Genomic DNA, 13757 nt, shown 5'->3' on the forward strand with positions numbered 1-13757 from the left:
ACAGTCATATTACTGAATGCGTACGCAATATTTTACAATACCTTGTACAGCAATATCGTATAAACTATCGGAGAAATAAATAAAAATAGATTTTTCGTTATAATCGTTTCGTTTTTTATAACTTTGTTCCCGCAGAACTTAGGGTTTATTTTATTCAAAACGTTAAAACTTTCAGTAAATCCAACCCACATCGCTTCTCTGATCCTGTCTTCATCCGACAGTACCTAAATTAGGTAACTGTTCATGCAGTTTTGTTGAAATAAATAGTGAAATGTGTAAATCGGTCATTTGGGGGTAAAACCGCCCACAACGAACGGCGCAAGACCGTCGTGTATAATGCTAGTGCGATAAGGAGATTTTTAAAATAATTGCATAGTTTGGACCAAAGGATCTCAGATTTACATAAAACAATATAAATGTGCTTAGTTTATAGCTGGTGGACTGTTTGGAAAAATCTAAATCGCCAATTTTCCCTGCGGGCGCTATAGACATTTTCTTGTTTTCTCGGATATAGCTTTTTTTAATAATTCCTCCCTCTTGGGACAAATAACATAAAATAAACATATTTTTTATGAAAATATAGCAAATTATCTTAGCAATGGAAAAGTAATATGTATCTGCTTTATCAATCAGAACAATTTGAAATGTCAAAAAATGACCTACCGGATCAATTGCTGGAACTTTAATACCCATATTGTTATATTTTATCTTAGATCCTCTCTAGTCCTTAAAGATTGACTCCAGGATGCCTAACCCGATCCATCTTGTTGTCTAAGGAAACTACACGGTATCAATTTCAAGACTGTCGGTACCTATATTACTGATATTCTTCCAATACGAGTGGTTGCCGGACACTCTTTCGAACTTGCGAATCTCGGGGAACTATGTATTGTTTGATAGCAAACTGATTCAATTTGTTTAAATTAGATAAATTCATGAATCCAATGCCACCAGTTTCATTCAAATCGGTTGAATATTGTTAAAGTTATATGCTATGGCGGTTTTACCCCGTTAGTGGGCGTGTTTCACCCCGCATGGAAAAAATACTCTATTTTTTGGACGTGTTTCCAAATCGCAATAAAAAATAGAAAATCATAACAGATATTTATGTTTTTATTTTTTATATGTAGGTAATAGATCAATTGTTCATTTAAAGCAGATAAATTAGAAATTGAGCTACAACTTTTTTTTATGCAGGTGGTTTTGCTTAGGCGGGCGGTCTTGCCCCGCTTACCCTTACTAGTGAAACTATCATGAGAAATATTTACGTTATAACGACCATAACGCTTTATTGTTTTACATCTAGTTGAAGATTTGCTTAATTATATCTATTCTGCCTTCCCAGAGTCGTTTATCGTTTATGAATATTCAGAACGCGACAAAACTTTTTGCTTCCTCATAAGCCATATTAATGGACTTTCTTTTTGGATCCTCTTGACTTAGTCCTTTTCGGTTTTATTTTAAAGCTTTACCGATATAAATATTATGTATATGAACTTTAAATGTTCGGTAGTACATCTAAAAAATGTATTAAGAAGTTAAGAGGAAGTTTTGTTCTGAAACACTTTATTTATATTAGGTCCCACTTTCCCCGGAATGCGTTGGAGTTGTATCTTATTGACCAAACTCGTGTTTTTAGTCTTTGACCTTGAAATGCGGTTAGGGGAGCAGGTTGTGACTGCCAGCGTGATAGACGTCAATTTTTTTCGCGGAAATTTTCTTTTTTGATTTTTGTTTTAAAAGGCTAAAAACTATTTGAAAATTACATATTTTTGATGTCACGAGTGATAGTTTAGTGAATTTGTGGATTTAAATCAAAAAGTGCTATAGCGCGATGAAGACTCAGCAGTACAGAACTTTTTTACAGAAGCATTTTAATTGATGGGAATATTGGTCGATAAATAAGTGAAGTCGCGGATTCTGCTTTATGACCCAACCGAAATTGAAAAAGGAAATTGGATGCGCTTTTCTCTTGGAACTTCGACGTTTCGTTTCACGAATTGGTAAAAAAGTCAGCAAAAGTCAGCATTTTCTAACGCAGAAGATGATCAAAGGCAATAAATGAGAAGAGAAAGAGAGCTGATCTTGGTGAGATCGTTTTCAATATATTTTATTTTAACTATTTCTTATAGAAAAGTTTTAAGTAACTGTGACTAATTTTGTCTGCACACATACTATTTTCTGAAATTGATTTGTTTTGGTAGTTGGTGAGTTTAGTCTATTTTCAAAGAGCGAAATAAGGCGCTTTAACCTTGGCCTGGCTTTTGGTCTAAAAACCATAAGTTCATCCCCGAGGGTCCGGAGTATCAATTAACCTTTATTAGCAAAGATACTCCCAACGAAACAATGTTACAATTAATCAGAAACGGTTGGTACGAGACGTCCCCATTTCTTCTTCCCCTGTTGATTTTGAAATGCATCTATGTATGAATAACTCATTCACACAAGATTCATTTCGTAAATTGTCTTTGCGGCAATACTTCACAGTTGGCCTGGCCGATTAAACATTTGCAATATATCACTGATATTATGCAAATGTTAATGCAGACAAGAAAATAATTTGAAATATTTCTATCAATAGAAATAATTAAAATTATTTCCAGGAATCCTTAATTGTGGCTGTGATGGTATTAATAAGATAAGATAAGATAAGATTGACCTTGAAATGCGGTTAGACATTAATATTAATATTTTTTTGAAACGATGGTTCTACAATTGATGAAGGGACGGTAGGGGAAAGTAATGAAATTTTTTGGGAATGGAGGGGAAAGAGTGGAAAGGAAAGGGGGAAGGGGTAATAGGTAGCTACGCTTAACAAGTTATCGTTGTGACTCCTACCTTTTGTCCAATGCTGGAAGGTGCATGGGTCGACCCAAGCTATAATCAGAGATTATAACCCGATTTGAACCCACAACCACAACACCCGTCAGGTTTTTTTGTGTCTTATATTTCTAGAAAGGTTCAGTTGAAGAAAATTAGGTTGGAGAGAGTTATGAGCGTCGTTCCCACTTTCACCGTATTCCCACTTGCCCCGGGGTACCTTACAGATTTGTATTTGTTTGAAATAAGCACTTTATGGTCGATTATGATCAATAACTTTGCATACGATTTTTTAGTGCTTTCAAATGTCCACTGAAGACTATTTGTCGATAGAGTGCATATTAAATGAGTTATAAAATACCCTATCAAAAAGTAACACAATTTTCAATTGATTTTTCACCGGGTTTCCTGTGGAGTGCTTTTGGTGGAAGTTTGTGTTTTTTGTAGACAAAATATAGTACTCTCCTATGAAAGTTTTTTAGTGTGCCCGAAATTGAAAAAAAAATGAATAGCGCAAGTTTAGTGCTTACTTCCACTATTACTAGTATGTCTACTCTAAATATTAATTCACTGACAAATAAACTACAAATTCTGTTAATTACTGATGCAAGAACCGACAAATCTACACTTATATTTCTTACAAGACGGAAAGTCTACCTTTTAAACCGACCAATTCGGGAAATATGTCCTATCGATGGGATGATGCAATACAGCTTTTTGTAGATTAGAGTCATACATTAATTTATATCCAGATAGATGTTAGGAATGAAGGAAAATGAAAATAACGGGTGGCAACTAAAATTTTGGAATTTTTTTCTCAAGCTGTCTAAAAAAGACAAAGATATATGAAGAAGATCTGATTTACCGAAATACATTATCCATTGTTGAAAAAAAATTAGTGTGCATTTGAAAACGGTCCGTAACCGGCTGTTCGGCGAAGCTTTCGATTGACGTCGAAACAGGAGCGTTGTACGGCCGTCATGTCAACTTTGCGAATGCATCTCTTGATTCTACCAATCAACTGTTTGCAATTCGTGGCTCTCCAGTTATTTTTGTACACCAAAGAACTCAAAATCCCGAAGGAATCTCCGATCGGGCGCACTGAGACAGATTTTTCGGGTCGTGGTTTTTGGGTAAAAAAGGGGTCGAATGGGTATTCAGGAACGATTGTGTTTTTTTGGCGTAATGCGATGATGCTCAATCCGGCCAAAACACGTATTGTCCATCTGCATGATGTTTTTATAGAAATGGGATCAAAATTTTCTTCAAACATTCGTCTGGTGCATCTTAATTGATAGCCAAACCAGAGGGCTTGTTGTTGAAGAAACGACAAAGAGAACGATGTCCTGCGTCCATAATTTTGGCTGGTGTTCCACTACCTTGCTTGCGAATAGTTGTTGGGCATCTGAGGATATGGTAAACAGTCGAAGCCGCAACATATTTGCTTTTTAAATATTGTACCGTATACTTTTTGCCGAGATTTCTGTTGCAGTTCGTAGAAATGTACAACGCGCTCCCGAAATGCTTCTTGTTTCGACGCCATTTTCAACAAAACTGGGCAAGCATAAACAAAACAAAAAATATTAACTAAAAGAGGAGAGAAAGAGCTAACACATACATACTCTCATTTCTCTCTGAGCTCGTTTGATGTTGAGCATAAGGGCCGCGAAAAAATTCCAAAATTTTTACTCAAATCTTTTTACGCGAAGGATACGTTCCAAAATTCGCGTAAAAAAACTGTGAATTTCAACACACAAAAATAGATTAATTGAGCACATCTGCGTAAATTCCGAAAACCGCGTAAAAAACCGCGCAAATTCCGGAATTCGCATAAAAAAACCGCGTAAATTCCGAAATTCACGTAAAAAACAAACCGCGTAAAAGGAGTTAGTCCCGGTGTAGTGGTTAGCATTCACGCCGAGGACCCGGGTTCAAATCCCAACCCAGCAAAAGTCACGAATGACCTAAACTGTTAAAGTGGCTATAATCTAACAAAAAAAAAACCGCGTAAAAAGCGACTTCAGTGCAGTCGACCTCATCATGGTTGTCCTGAATTTAGTGCATCGATTACCTTAACCAAGCAAAATACGAAAATATGTATGGGGCATTTATACCTAATAGAGCTAATTATTATCCATAACATTGCTAAACTAAGTATTGCTCTATCTTAAGTATTTACGGCGCACTCCCAGTTCACACCGGGTGGTGCACCACGAGCGCTCTTTGCGCTTTTCGAAATTTATAACTTACTGATCTCCGAAAGTTGTCGTATCACTAAAAATATCAAGACGCGGTTTTGTGTGTATGCTATCCTTAATATTTAAGTAAACGTTATCGTGGCTAAGATGACTGAATAATATAGTTTTTTGGAAATTTATTTCTGTAACATACACTTAAAGGCAAATTGGCTCGAGGACCATAGCCGTTTATAATATAAACAAATATAACGATTACTTGTATTAATAGCTATTTCTCGTATGAAAAGCTATGCGTAGCTTTCATTTAGCATAAAATTTAATTTGATGATGATCAATAGAAAATCTCTTCAAGGTGTTATTCAAGGTTCTTATCCCCTCTAAGGTCTACATGATTAACACCGCAAAATTCACACAAATGAACGTAACTTTTTTATCTTTCAGTATATTTTTTCCAAATTAGGGAATTTCCCAAAAATCTTTTCTATTTTCATTTCGTGTTTCTCAGAGGTCAAATGGCTGATTCCAGATCCTGGACAAGTTCTTTCGAAATCCGTTCCGTTGTTGGATCAGAAAGGAAACTTGGCGGGAGCCTGGAACCTAGCGAGAGACATGAGGCGATCTTCAATGGCTATTTTCCCGAGCACTGGTATTTTTGATATATTATTGATATTGAAAGGTTTCTTTATGGGAGCCGGTTTTGGATTCCTAGTGTCCTTCCGGATCCGGATGACGCGTAGCATAGCATGTGATCACAGCAAAGTAACTGGTATGACCACAGTCGATAATTTGTTGGAAACAACATGTTTTAAACCAATTTCAAATTTTAGTGATAAAACATTGATAAAAATAGATAAAAAAGTAACGTCTATTTTTGAGAATATTCCGCTGCTGAAATTGATACACTCAGGTACTTTTTAACACGATTTGTTTTTTTTTCGATTATTAAAAACAGGGCAACCTAGGGGCCATTCTCTAAATATTCAATGCATTTGCAAGTGGTCCAACATGTGTCACGTAGTTTGTAAATGGTACCTAAGGTGCACCGTTCTTGAGTAATCGAAAAAAACAACCCGTGTTAAAAAAAGACTTTAGTGCAGAGACCTCTAAGTGTTAATATTTTTTTAATTTATGAATGGACTTAGCACATTCTTTACGTCGTTCACTAAAATGCTGTCGCTTTACTCGGAGATTGAAAAAATTAAATTACTTTATGCATGAATCTTACTCGATACAACCACCCGCTAACAAAACAAGTATCAAACAGTAAATATTTTTTCGTTTTTGATGCGTTTTCCGCAGCAATGAACCAAAGTTTATTAAATAACTAAATTTAACAAGAATATAGAGAATTGATTGGTCTTTTTAACCCTCTCTGTCCCAGGGGTGTTTCGGTGGTTTACAGTTTTTGATCATGTAAAAAAGCTATTAATTAGCAATTCGTCAAACGCAATTATATAGCTTGTAAAACAATGTTTTTACTACGTTACGAAATCAAAATATCCATATTTGAATGCCTCAAAAATTTTATCGGCCAATTTTAGTATCGGAAGTCATGGAGCACCTGTGCTACCATGGGACAGAGAGGGTTAACAGTAAATATTTTTTCAAAGTAATTAAATTTGGATACACAATGTTTAGTATGAATATGATGATTGAATCTGTATAAGAAATGTCAGAATAGCATTATTCACATGCTATCAAATAGCTGAACCTGCAAAGCTTTGATTTTGTTTCTAGTAAAAGATAAAAGTGATGATATATGAGCCCATCAACCTATGTATCTCATATATTTGTAGTCAGACATTTAATGATTTTTTATTTGTTACGCTTTTTTGAAACGTTAAAACGCATCTGATTTGTGCTATTATTTTTAAAGAATTAAGAGAAATTAATAAGACTAAAAAAATTCACAGGAGAAAGTAGTGACAATGATTCGATTGAACAATTTTAATCGAATCGGCTTTCGGTCATCAAACTTCAACTTTACAACTTAGGGTAAATACAAATTAAAGCTTCAGTATAAGTGTTTGAAAAGAGGTTTTACATCTATCTACTTATATTTATTTAATTCGGATTAAAAAAAAATTTAGTTTAAATTTATTCTCGATTACTCTTCCTACACTCTAGTATACTCTTTAGAGTAGAGTTTTTTTAAATATCTTCGTACCTACATACTTGGCGTACATAACCCAAATGATCTAGAGTAGAATAGATAAGCACAGTAACGACATGTCATTCCGAATATCACAGCATGTATATTAAAAATATATTCTACACCAACTTTGCTTTCAGAGACGATGAGTCCAATCCATTAAACGTGCTCCGCAAGCGTCAGCTCGAAGACGCCAAGGATGACCTCCATGCGTACCTGGACCTGCAGCAAGTGGCGGCAGCAGCTGCCCAAAACTCGCAGGCTCAGCTGCACTACCAAGCGCAGCACGCGAAACTACAGCAACAGTATCCTCACGCACAACACCAAGGACCGCCAGGGTTCCATCCCGGCCAAGATATGGGTCTGCATCACCTACAGTCACCTCATCCATCCGGCCAGCAGTCACATGGCGCAAACCTTCACGGGAGTCGAGATAGTCACCATTCCGGTCAGTTGGGACCCAACCCAATGGCAGCAGCACATGCCTACCGTGCCGGACTCTCGCAGCCTACCCCGGTCGAGTCACCCATACCTGCTTCCAATGTCGAAGTGTCCTACAACGTACCATCAAAGCGCCAACGGCTTAACTTTGACGTGGACGAAGCAGCGTCAGTTACTAACTTCAATCTTAACCGAACAGTCAAGTACCAAAACAATCTGGATCATGCCGTCAGTCTCGACGAGCACGGTGCTTTCGGGTTATACGTCGGCGAAATTCTGCGAAAGCTGCCTGAACGACTTGGTTCGCTGACATCGCTGAAAGTTATGCAGCTGCTGCATGAAGCCCAAATCCAATCATTCGACATGGCTTCGGCTAACAGTAGCAACGGGAAAAGGGATGGTTCGACCAATAGTCCCAATGGCAGGGAGGAACGTAAATCGACCGAAAGCAACGAAAGCGCCTCCAAGGAGTAAGCTGCTTAGAACAGATGCCATTTTTTATTTTTTTTATTAACCACGCCTCGAAACTTGCGTATTTATTTTTCTTTATTTGTAACGTTACAAAAATACGTTCAATTTTTTAATCAGCTCCGCGAACATGTTTTTTAAAATGAACAATGAAGCATTCATACAGTATAATCAATATATATAGAATGCCAGTGTCGCTGCAGTGCGCGTGGTAAACATCACACTTGTTCAGATAATGTATTTACAGTATATATGCATATGTGTGTGTGCCTGAGATTCATCAAAAAGGAATCTCATTGTCAAACTTTGACAACCAGCTTAAAATTTCAAATATGGCTGCCAAGTAATGTGATTGGAAACTTCGCTTGCTGCAAATTTCTGAAAAAATCGGTGCAAAAGGGCGCAGTTGTGGGATTCAATTCATCCGGACGAAAAGAAAAAGAACGTTTAAAAACATTTCACTGGCATGAAAACACAGCGATGAGCGCACTGATGACAGCACCAACGAGCGCACAGATAAATAACAATGAGCAACTTTGACAATGAAGTTCCCGATTCACAGACTTGATACAGATTGTTAGCATCATGTTTACCACAATGAGTCCCGTAGTAAAACAGCGACACTGGCATTCTATATATATTGATTCTACTATTCATACCATACCATACTGTACATGATGGAAAGAATTTCTAACTGCTAAGTATTAGATTCTTATCGCCGCAGCCAAAGTGTTGTCGATAGTATATTGATTTTTATTGCAAATTAGTGACAGTAACCTCACACAAAAAAATCATAAATTAAAAGCCAATATATAGATAATGTCCATTTTATTCCTCAGTTGGATTTCTAGGTTTAAGGACTTTAGTAAAAAGGAACCATCAAGTACCGATTCAACAAAAACTACACATACAAAGATTATAATAAAATAACCCTCATAAATGTGGAATATGTTAACAAAATGATAAGACTAGGTATTACGATATAGAACATAAAGAAATTAATGACCTTAATTCATTCATTCGAATGGAATCTTAGCGAGCCAAACGACTCAATTCGACTCAGTTTCGAAAACTGTGCATTTTCTGATTGTTTTCTTTTTTGGGATTACATAAAATACTTAGGCTGTGAACCATTTCGCGAAAATTTAAACTTTTTGGTTAAAATTTCACAGTTCGATGATTATTTCTCGAGTGGTTAAAATCAGTTCAAAATGCTTTGCTCAATGAGAGCATACAAGGTGAGGATGAAGATATGTTTCTGTAATAGCGGATTTGTTTATTCAGTCCGGGTTAAAACTGGATGAGTTTTTGGTGTTCATTTGCTCCTATTTGATAGATAAAATTTATTTCATTAAAACCTGGGTTGAGTAAACAAATTCATTATACCATAAACATCCCTTAATTGGCAAAAAACCAACGAAAAATTAGTGAAACACATCGAAGTTCTCTTCCTCACCTGTGCATATCTCATTGGCTCTCAGAAGCGAACCATCGAACTTTTTTAGGACTGGTTCGTTCACTTTGACTCAATTTTGATTCATTTGAGAGCACCGTCTCAACCGAGCAAAATTTGACAAAATTATATGTATGGGACATTTGTAAAACCAGTTGTTATCTACAATTTTGCGGAATAAAGTTTTACTGTATCTTTTGTATTTACAGTGCTACAATGCTAGTACCTTATTAGTGATTAAATGAACGTTCATTTAGTTACTAATGACGTACTAGCATTATAGCATCGTAACTACAACAGATACAGGAAAACTTTATTCAGCAAAATTAAAGATGCTAACTAGTTCTACAAATGTTCCATACACAACTTTGTCAAATTTTGCTCGGCTGAGACGGTACTGTCAAATGAATCAAAATTGAGTCAAAGTGAACGAACCCCTCTCACCATTTGTTTGTAGACTTCAAGATGGCGTACGATTTAGTTAAACGAAATGAGCTGTGGTATGGATCTCGAACATGGTTTTCCACTGAAGTTTTTGGAGCGTCTTAGTAGAATTCAAAATCTGGAATTAAATAAAAAGAAAACTTATCCAATTTAATTCTACTATGTATATTTATTCTTCACAGATACGCATTTCGTATCTCATATGCTCCTAGGGTTTGCGGTTTAAATCGATCATCGGTGTTAACCGTAGACGTATGAAAGAAGCGTATACGCATCTTAAAGAGGAATCTACGAGAATAGGGTTTACCATATATTCTACCAAAACAAAGTATATGGTGTCTGGTAGTTGCCAAAGTATATGGTGGCTGGTATATAGATAGTATAGTATATGGAACTGCGATGATGATACATGTCGATACTTTTGGAGTGGTCGACGAATTTGTTTACCTTGGTACGATAGACAACGATGTGAGCCGTGAAGTAAAAAGGCCGAAAGCAGTCACCAACAGGGCCTTATACACACTTAAAAAAAAGTACCGAGTTCGGTAAATTATCGTAAATTTTACCGAACTCTGAGCAGCAGAACGTTCGGTAAAAAATTTTTATGATGCCAAACATTACTAATGATCCGTAAACGTCGATTGGCGCCATCGAATTTTACCGAACGTTCGGCTGCTTAGAGTTCGGTAAAAAAAATTTAAGTGTGTACGAATTACGTAGCCAGCTGGGGTCCCGTAGCCTGCAACTCCATACAAAACTCGCTCTCTATAAGACGCTAATTCTCCCGGTACGATCACGAAATGTGGACGTTGAAAGAGAGCGACCAACGGGCTCTTGGCGTTTTTGAGCGTAAGACCCTGCGATCAATTTTTGGCGGCATATTAGACGAAGGCATTAGGCGCATAAATCATGAAATATACCAAGCATACAAAGATGCGGATACGCTGGTCTTATAAGTCAGTCGTCGTATGCTCGAATCTCGGCTAGGAGAGACTGTTAGAGTCAATAGGACCGTAGTACTAGCCCCGCTATTGTCGTGTACTCCTACAGCTGACTGCGAAGTCTGTCGTATAAAAAAATAAAACAAATAAAACAGAAATTTTAAATTCGCGACTCTTCCATAAAACATTAGTCAATAACAAGACCACAAAAACTATCTATAGTAACACTACATCATTCAGGGCGAAAGGGCCGCGAGTGTTGCCGGCGACCCCCCGTTGGAAGCGCCGGTCACTGGAGGGGAGGGGGGGCAACCCCCTCGCAGAAATCACCTCTGCTAGGTTTTGTTTTCCTAGGTCTACTGATCTCTATTACTTTACTTCAAGTGGGTCCGAACGAGCGACAGCGAGTAAGGAGCGGATCATCCCCTGCGAAATGGTACTTTCCACGAAAAAGTTTTCCGTGAAATGGTACATTCCGCATAAGGATTTTCTCGAAATGTTATTCGGCGAAATGTTGTACAATCACGGCGAATATTGCTATCCGCTTTCTAGCTAAGCAATGAGGGAAGTTGTTTTCTACTTTACTGTGCGGAAAAATTGCCAATTTATATATTAAACTACCCATCCCAGCTAACCAATAAGCATTAACATAAGCAGCAAATCAGCATTATAGTTACTATATATATAGTTCGGCGGATAGAAAACCAGGCGAATTGGCATCCCTGATTTATGAAATTAAATTCAGGCTTCATTCTCGGATTTTTGCTCAGTAGATGCTCAATTGACTGTAGCACTTCAACTAAACAGAATTCGAAAAAGTAGTGTAAAGGGCGATTGTAGAGTTTATTATTATCTACATTATTGTTGAAGAAAGTATGGCTTTATCTTTTGTATTTACGGCGCTATGCGATTGCTACCCCGTTGGTAGCCAAATGAGTGCTCTTTTTGCTACCAACGGGGTAGCAGCCCCATAGCGCCGTAAATACAAAAGATAAAACCATACTTTCTTCAACAATAATGTAGATAATAATAAGCTCTACAATCGCCCTTTACACCACTTTTTCGAATTCCGTTTAGTTGAAGCGCTATAGTCAATTGAGCATCTACTGAGCAAAAAACCGAGAATGAAGCCTGATTAAATTTGAAATTATGGTGAAATGTGCCGGTTTTTACGAAAAATAATCACTGGCGGGTGTTGAAAATGACTAGTTCTATGAAAATAAAAAGTGTTTTTTAACATTACTCCTGCATTTTCGATTTTGAAAAGCTTTTGGCTCCGCTTTTGACGTTTATTTGGCTCCCGATTTTCTATCCGCCGAACTATATATATAGGGTAGATGCTCCAGTAGTTGTGGTAGTACCAGTAGTGGTGGAAACGCGAAATATATCATAATTTTGGCGAATTTCTAGATAATTTCAATTTTATATTGTTCAATATATATTTGTTAACAGTTTTATCTAAGATACACAGTTAAAATTAAAGATGTTGGTGCAAAAATTACAAATTCCTTTGAACAGACCAATAAAGTGTAATTGCTTAAGAAATTCGTAACAATCCATAACATTTTAACAAGCCTACGCTGTTATCCACCTGCTGCCATGCTCACTGCAAGCGTTACTAAGGGCGGTAAACAAAATTCCACTATTATAGGCAAATTTTCCACTATTATAGGAACATTACCACTACTTTAGGAGCACAGACTAATGTCAGGAAAAACAATATTTTAGATATATAAACCAGCAGAATAGTATAAGTTTGGTATGTATTTAAAGCCAACATTATGGTGCACCATATTATCATGTAGTTCAATTGGAAACTGATAAATTGAGCGTTCAAATTGTCTTTAAACAGTATCCCCCGACATAATCCCTCCATTACTGGAGCATCTACCCTAGTAACTATAATCAGCATATCTGGCATTTTATACTGCACGTTGTTGTATATTAGCTTTTTGACTATGCAGCATGCAGTGTTGTAAATTGGCATGCAAAATTCTATTCAAATTCTACGTGTCGGTAATTAGCAGCAAATTAGCATTGTCAGCACTATAAGAAGGTTAGCAGTAAAGTAACTGTATATTTTGCCAAAATATCTTTTAAGTAGCATTTAAGGCGACTTAAATGCTTATTGGCTTGCTTTCATAGTTACGTAACTGCCAAAAAGAATCATCTAAGGTTGAATTCCACAGAAACTTGCAAAACTCGATATTAAGACAAAAATCATCCGAGATTCATGATTTATGTAGAACACAGTTCAGTTGTGGCAATACGAAGTTTGTCGGGTCAGTCAGTAATAAATATAAATAAATGTAAGTGTTTGGTGAAATGAAGATATCACGATATTTTATATCATGATAACTTTCTTTTCATACAATTACACAACACATCACTTATTAAAAGTTCAACAAAGGAGTGGACAAGAATAAACTCATTTCAATTGATATAATGCAATGAATTTGATATTTCTTACAGGTAAAAGAAATTGAACAAAGAATCGAGTAATGAAAGTGAAAACTAAAATTTGAAATAAATGCACTTGACGGACAAGCAAAAGAAAAAGGAACAGTTGATTCGGTTGGTTCCTCTTGTGATAGGCATGTGCATCAGCCCTTGAACTTGGCGGTCGTCGCTACTTGTTCCCAAACAAATCCTTCATATAATAACACATAATGTACCAAACCAGGCAATAGTCAGTGCAAACCTGTAGTTCCAATCAGACGTAGAATGTTTCGTGTCTTCAACAATTTCCGAGTGTTTCTTCTGATTTTAGGATTCCTACCAAGCGTTATAGTAAATCTTTCCACCAATTATCGGCGAAATAAAAGTGAACATGATTCGAT

The 13757-nt window shown here is 36.6% G+C and overlaps 1 protein-coding gene across 3 annotated transcripts in view; it reads left to right on the forward strand.

Annotated features, from left to right (window-relative positions):
* The window catches only part of LOC128734297 (putative mediator of RNA polymerase II transcription subunit 26), a 49321-nt gene extending 40298 nt beyond the window's left edge, over positions 1-9023 (forward strand). For all 3 annotated transcript variants that reach the window (XM_053828406.1, XM_053828408.1, XM_053828407.1), the window contains one exon: positions 7311-9023. In XM_053828406.1, coding sequence (XP_053684381.1) covers positions 7311-8085 — 775 coding nt within the window. In that variant the 3' untranslated portion in view covers positions 8086-9023. The remainder of the gene's footprint in view (positions 1-7310) is intronic.
* Positions 9024-13757: the final 4734 nt, after the last annotated feature.

Source organism: Sabethes cyaneus, chromosome 2, assembly GCF_943734655.1.
Source record: "Sabethes cyaneus chromosome 2, idSabCyanKW18_F2, whole genome shotgun sequence".
NCBI lineage: Eukaryota > Metazoa > Arthropoda > Insecta > Diptera > Culicidae > Sabethes > Sabethes cyaneus.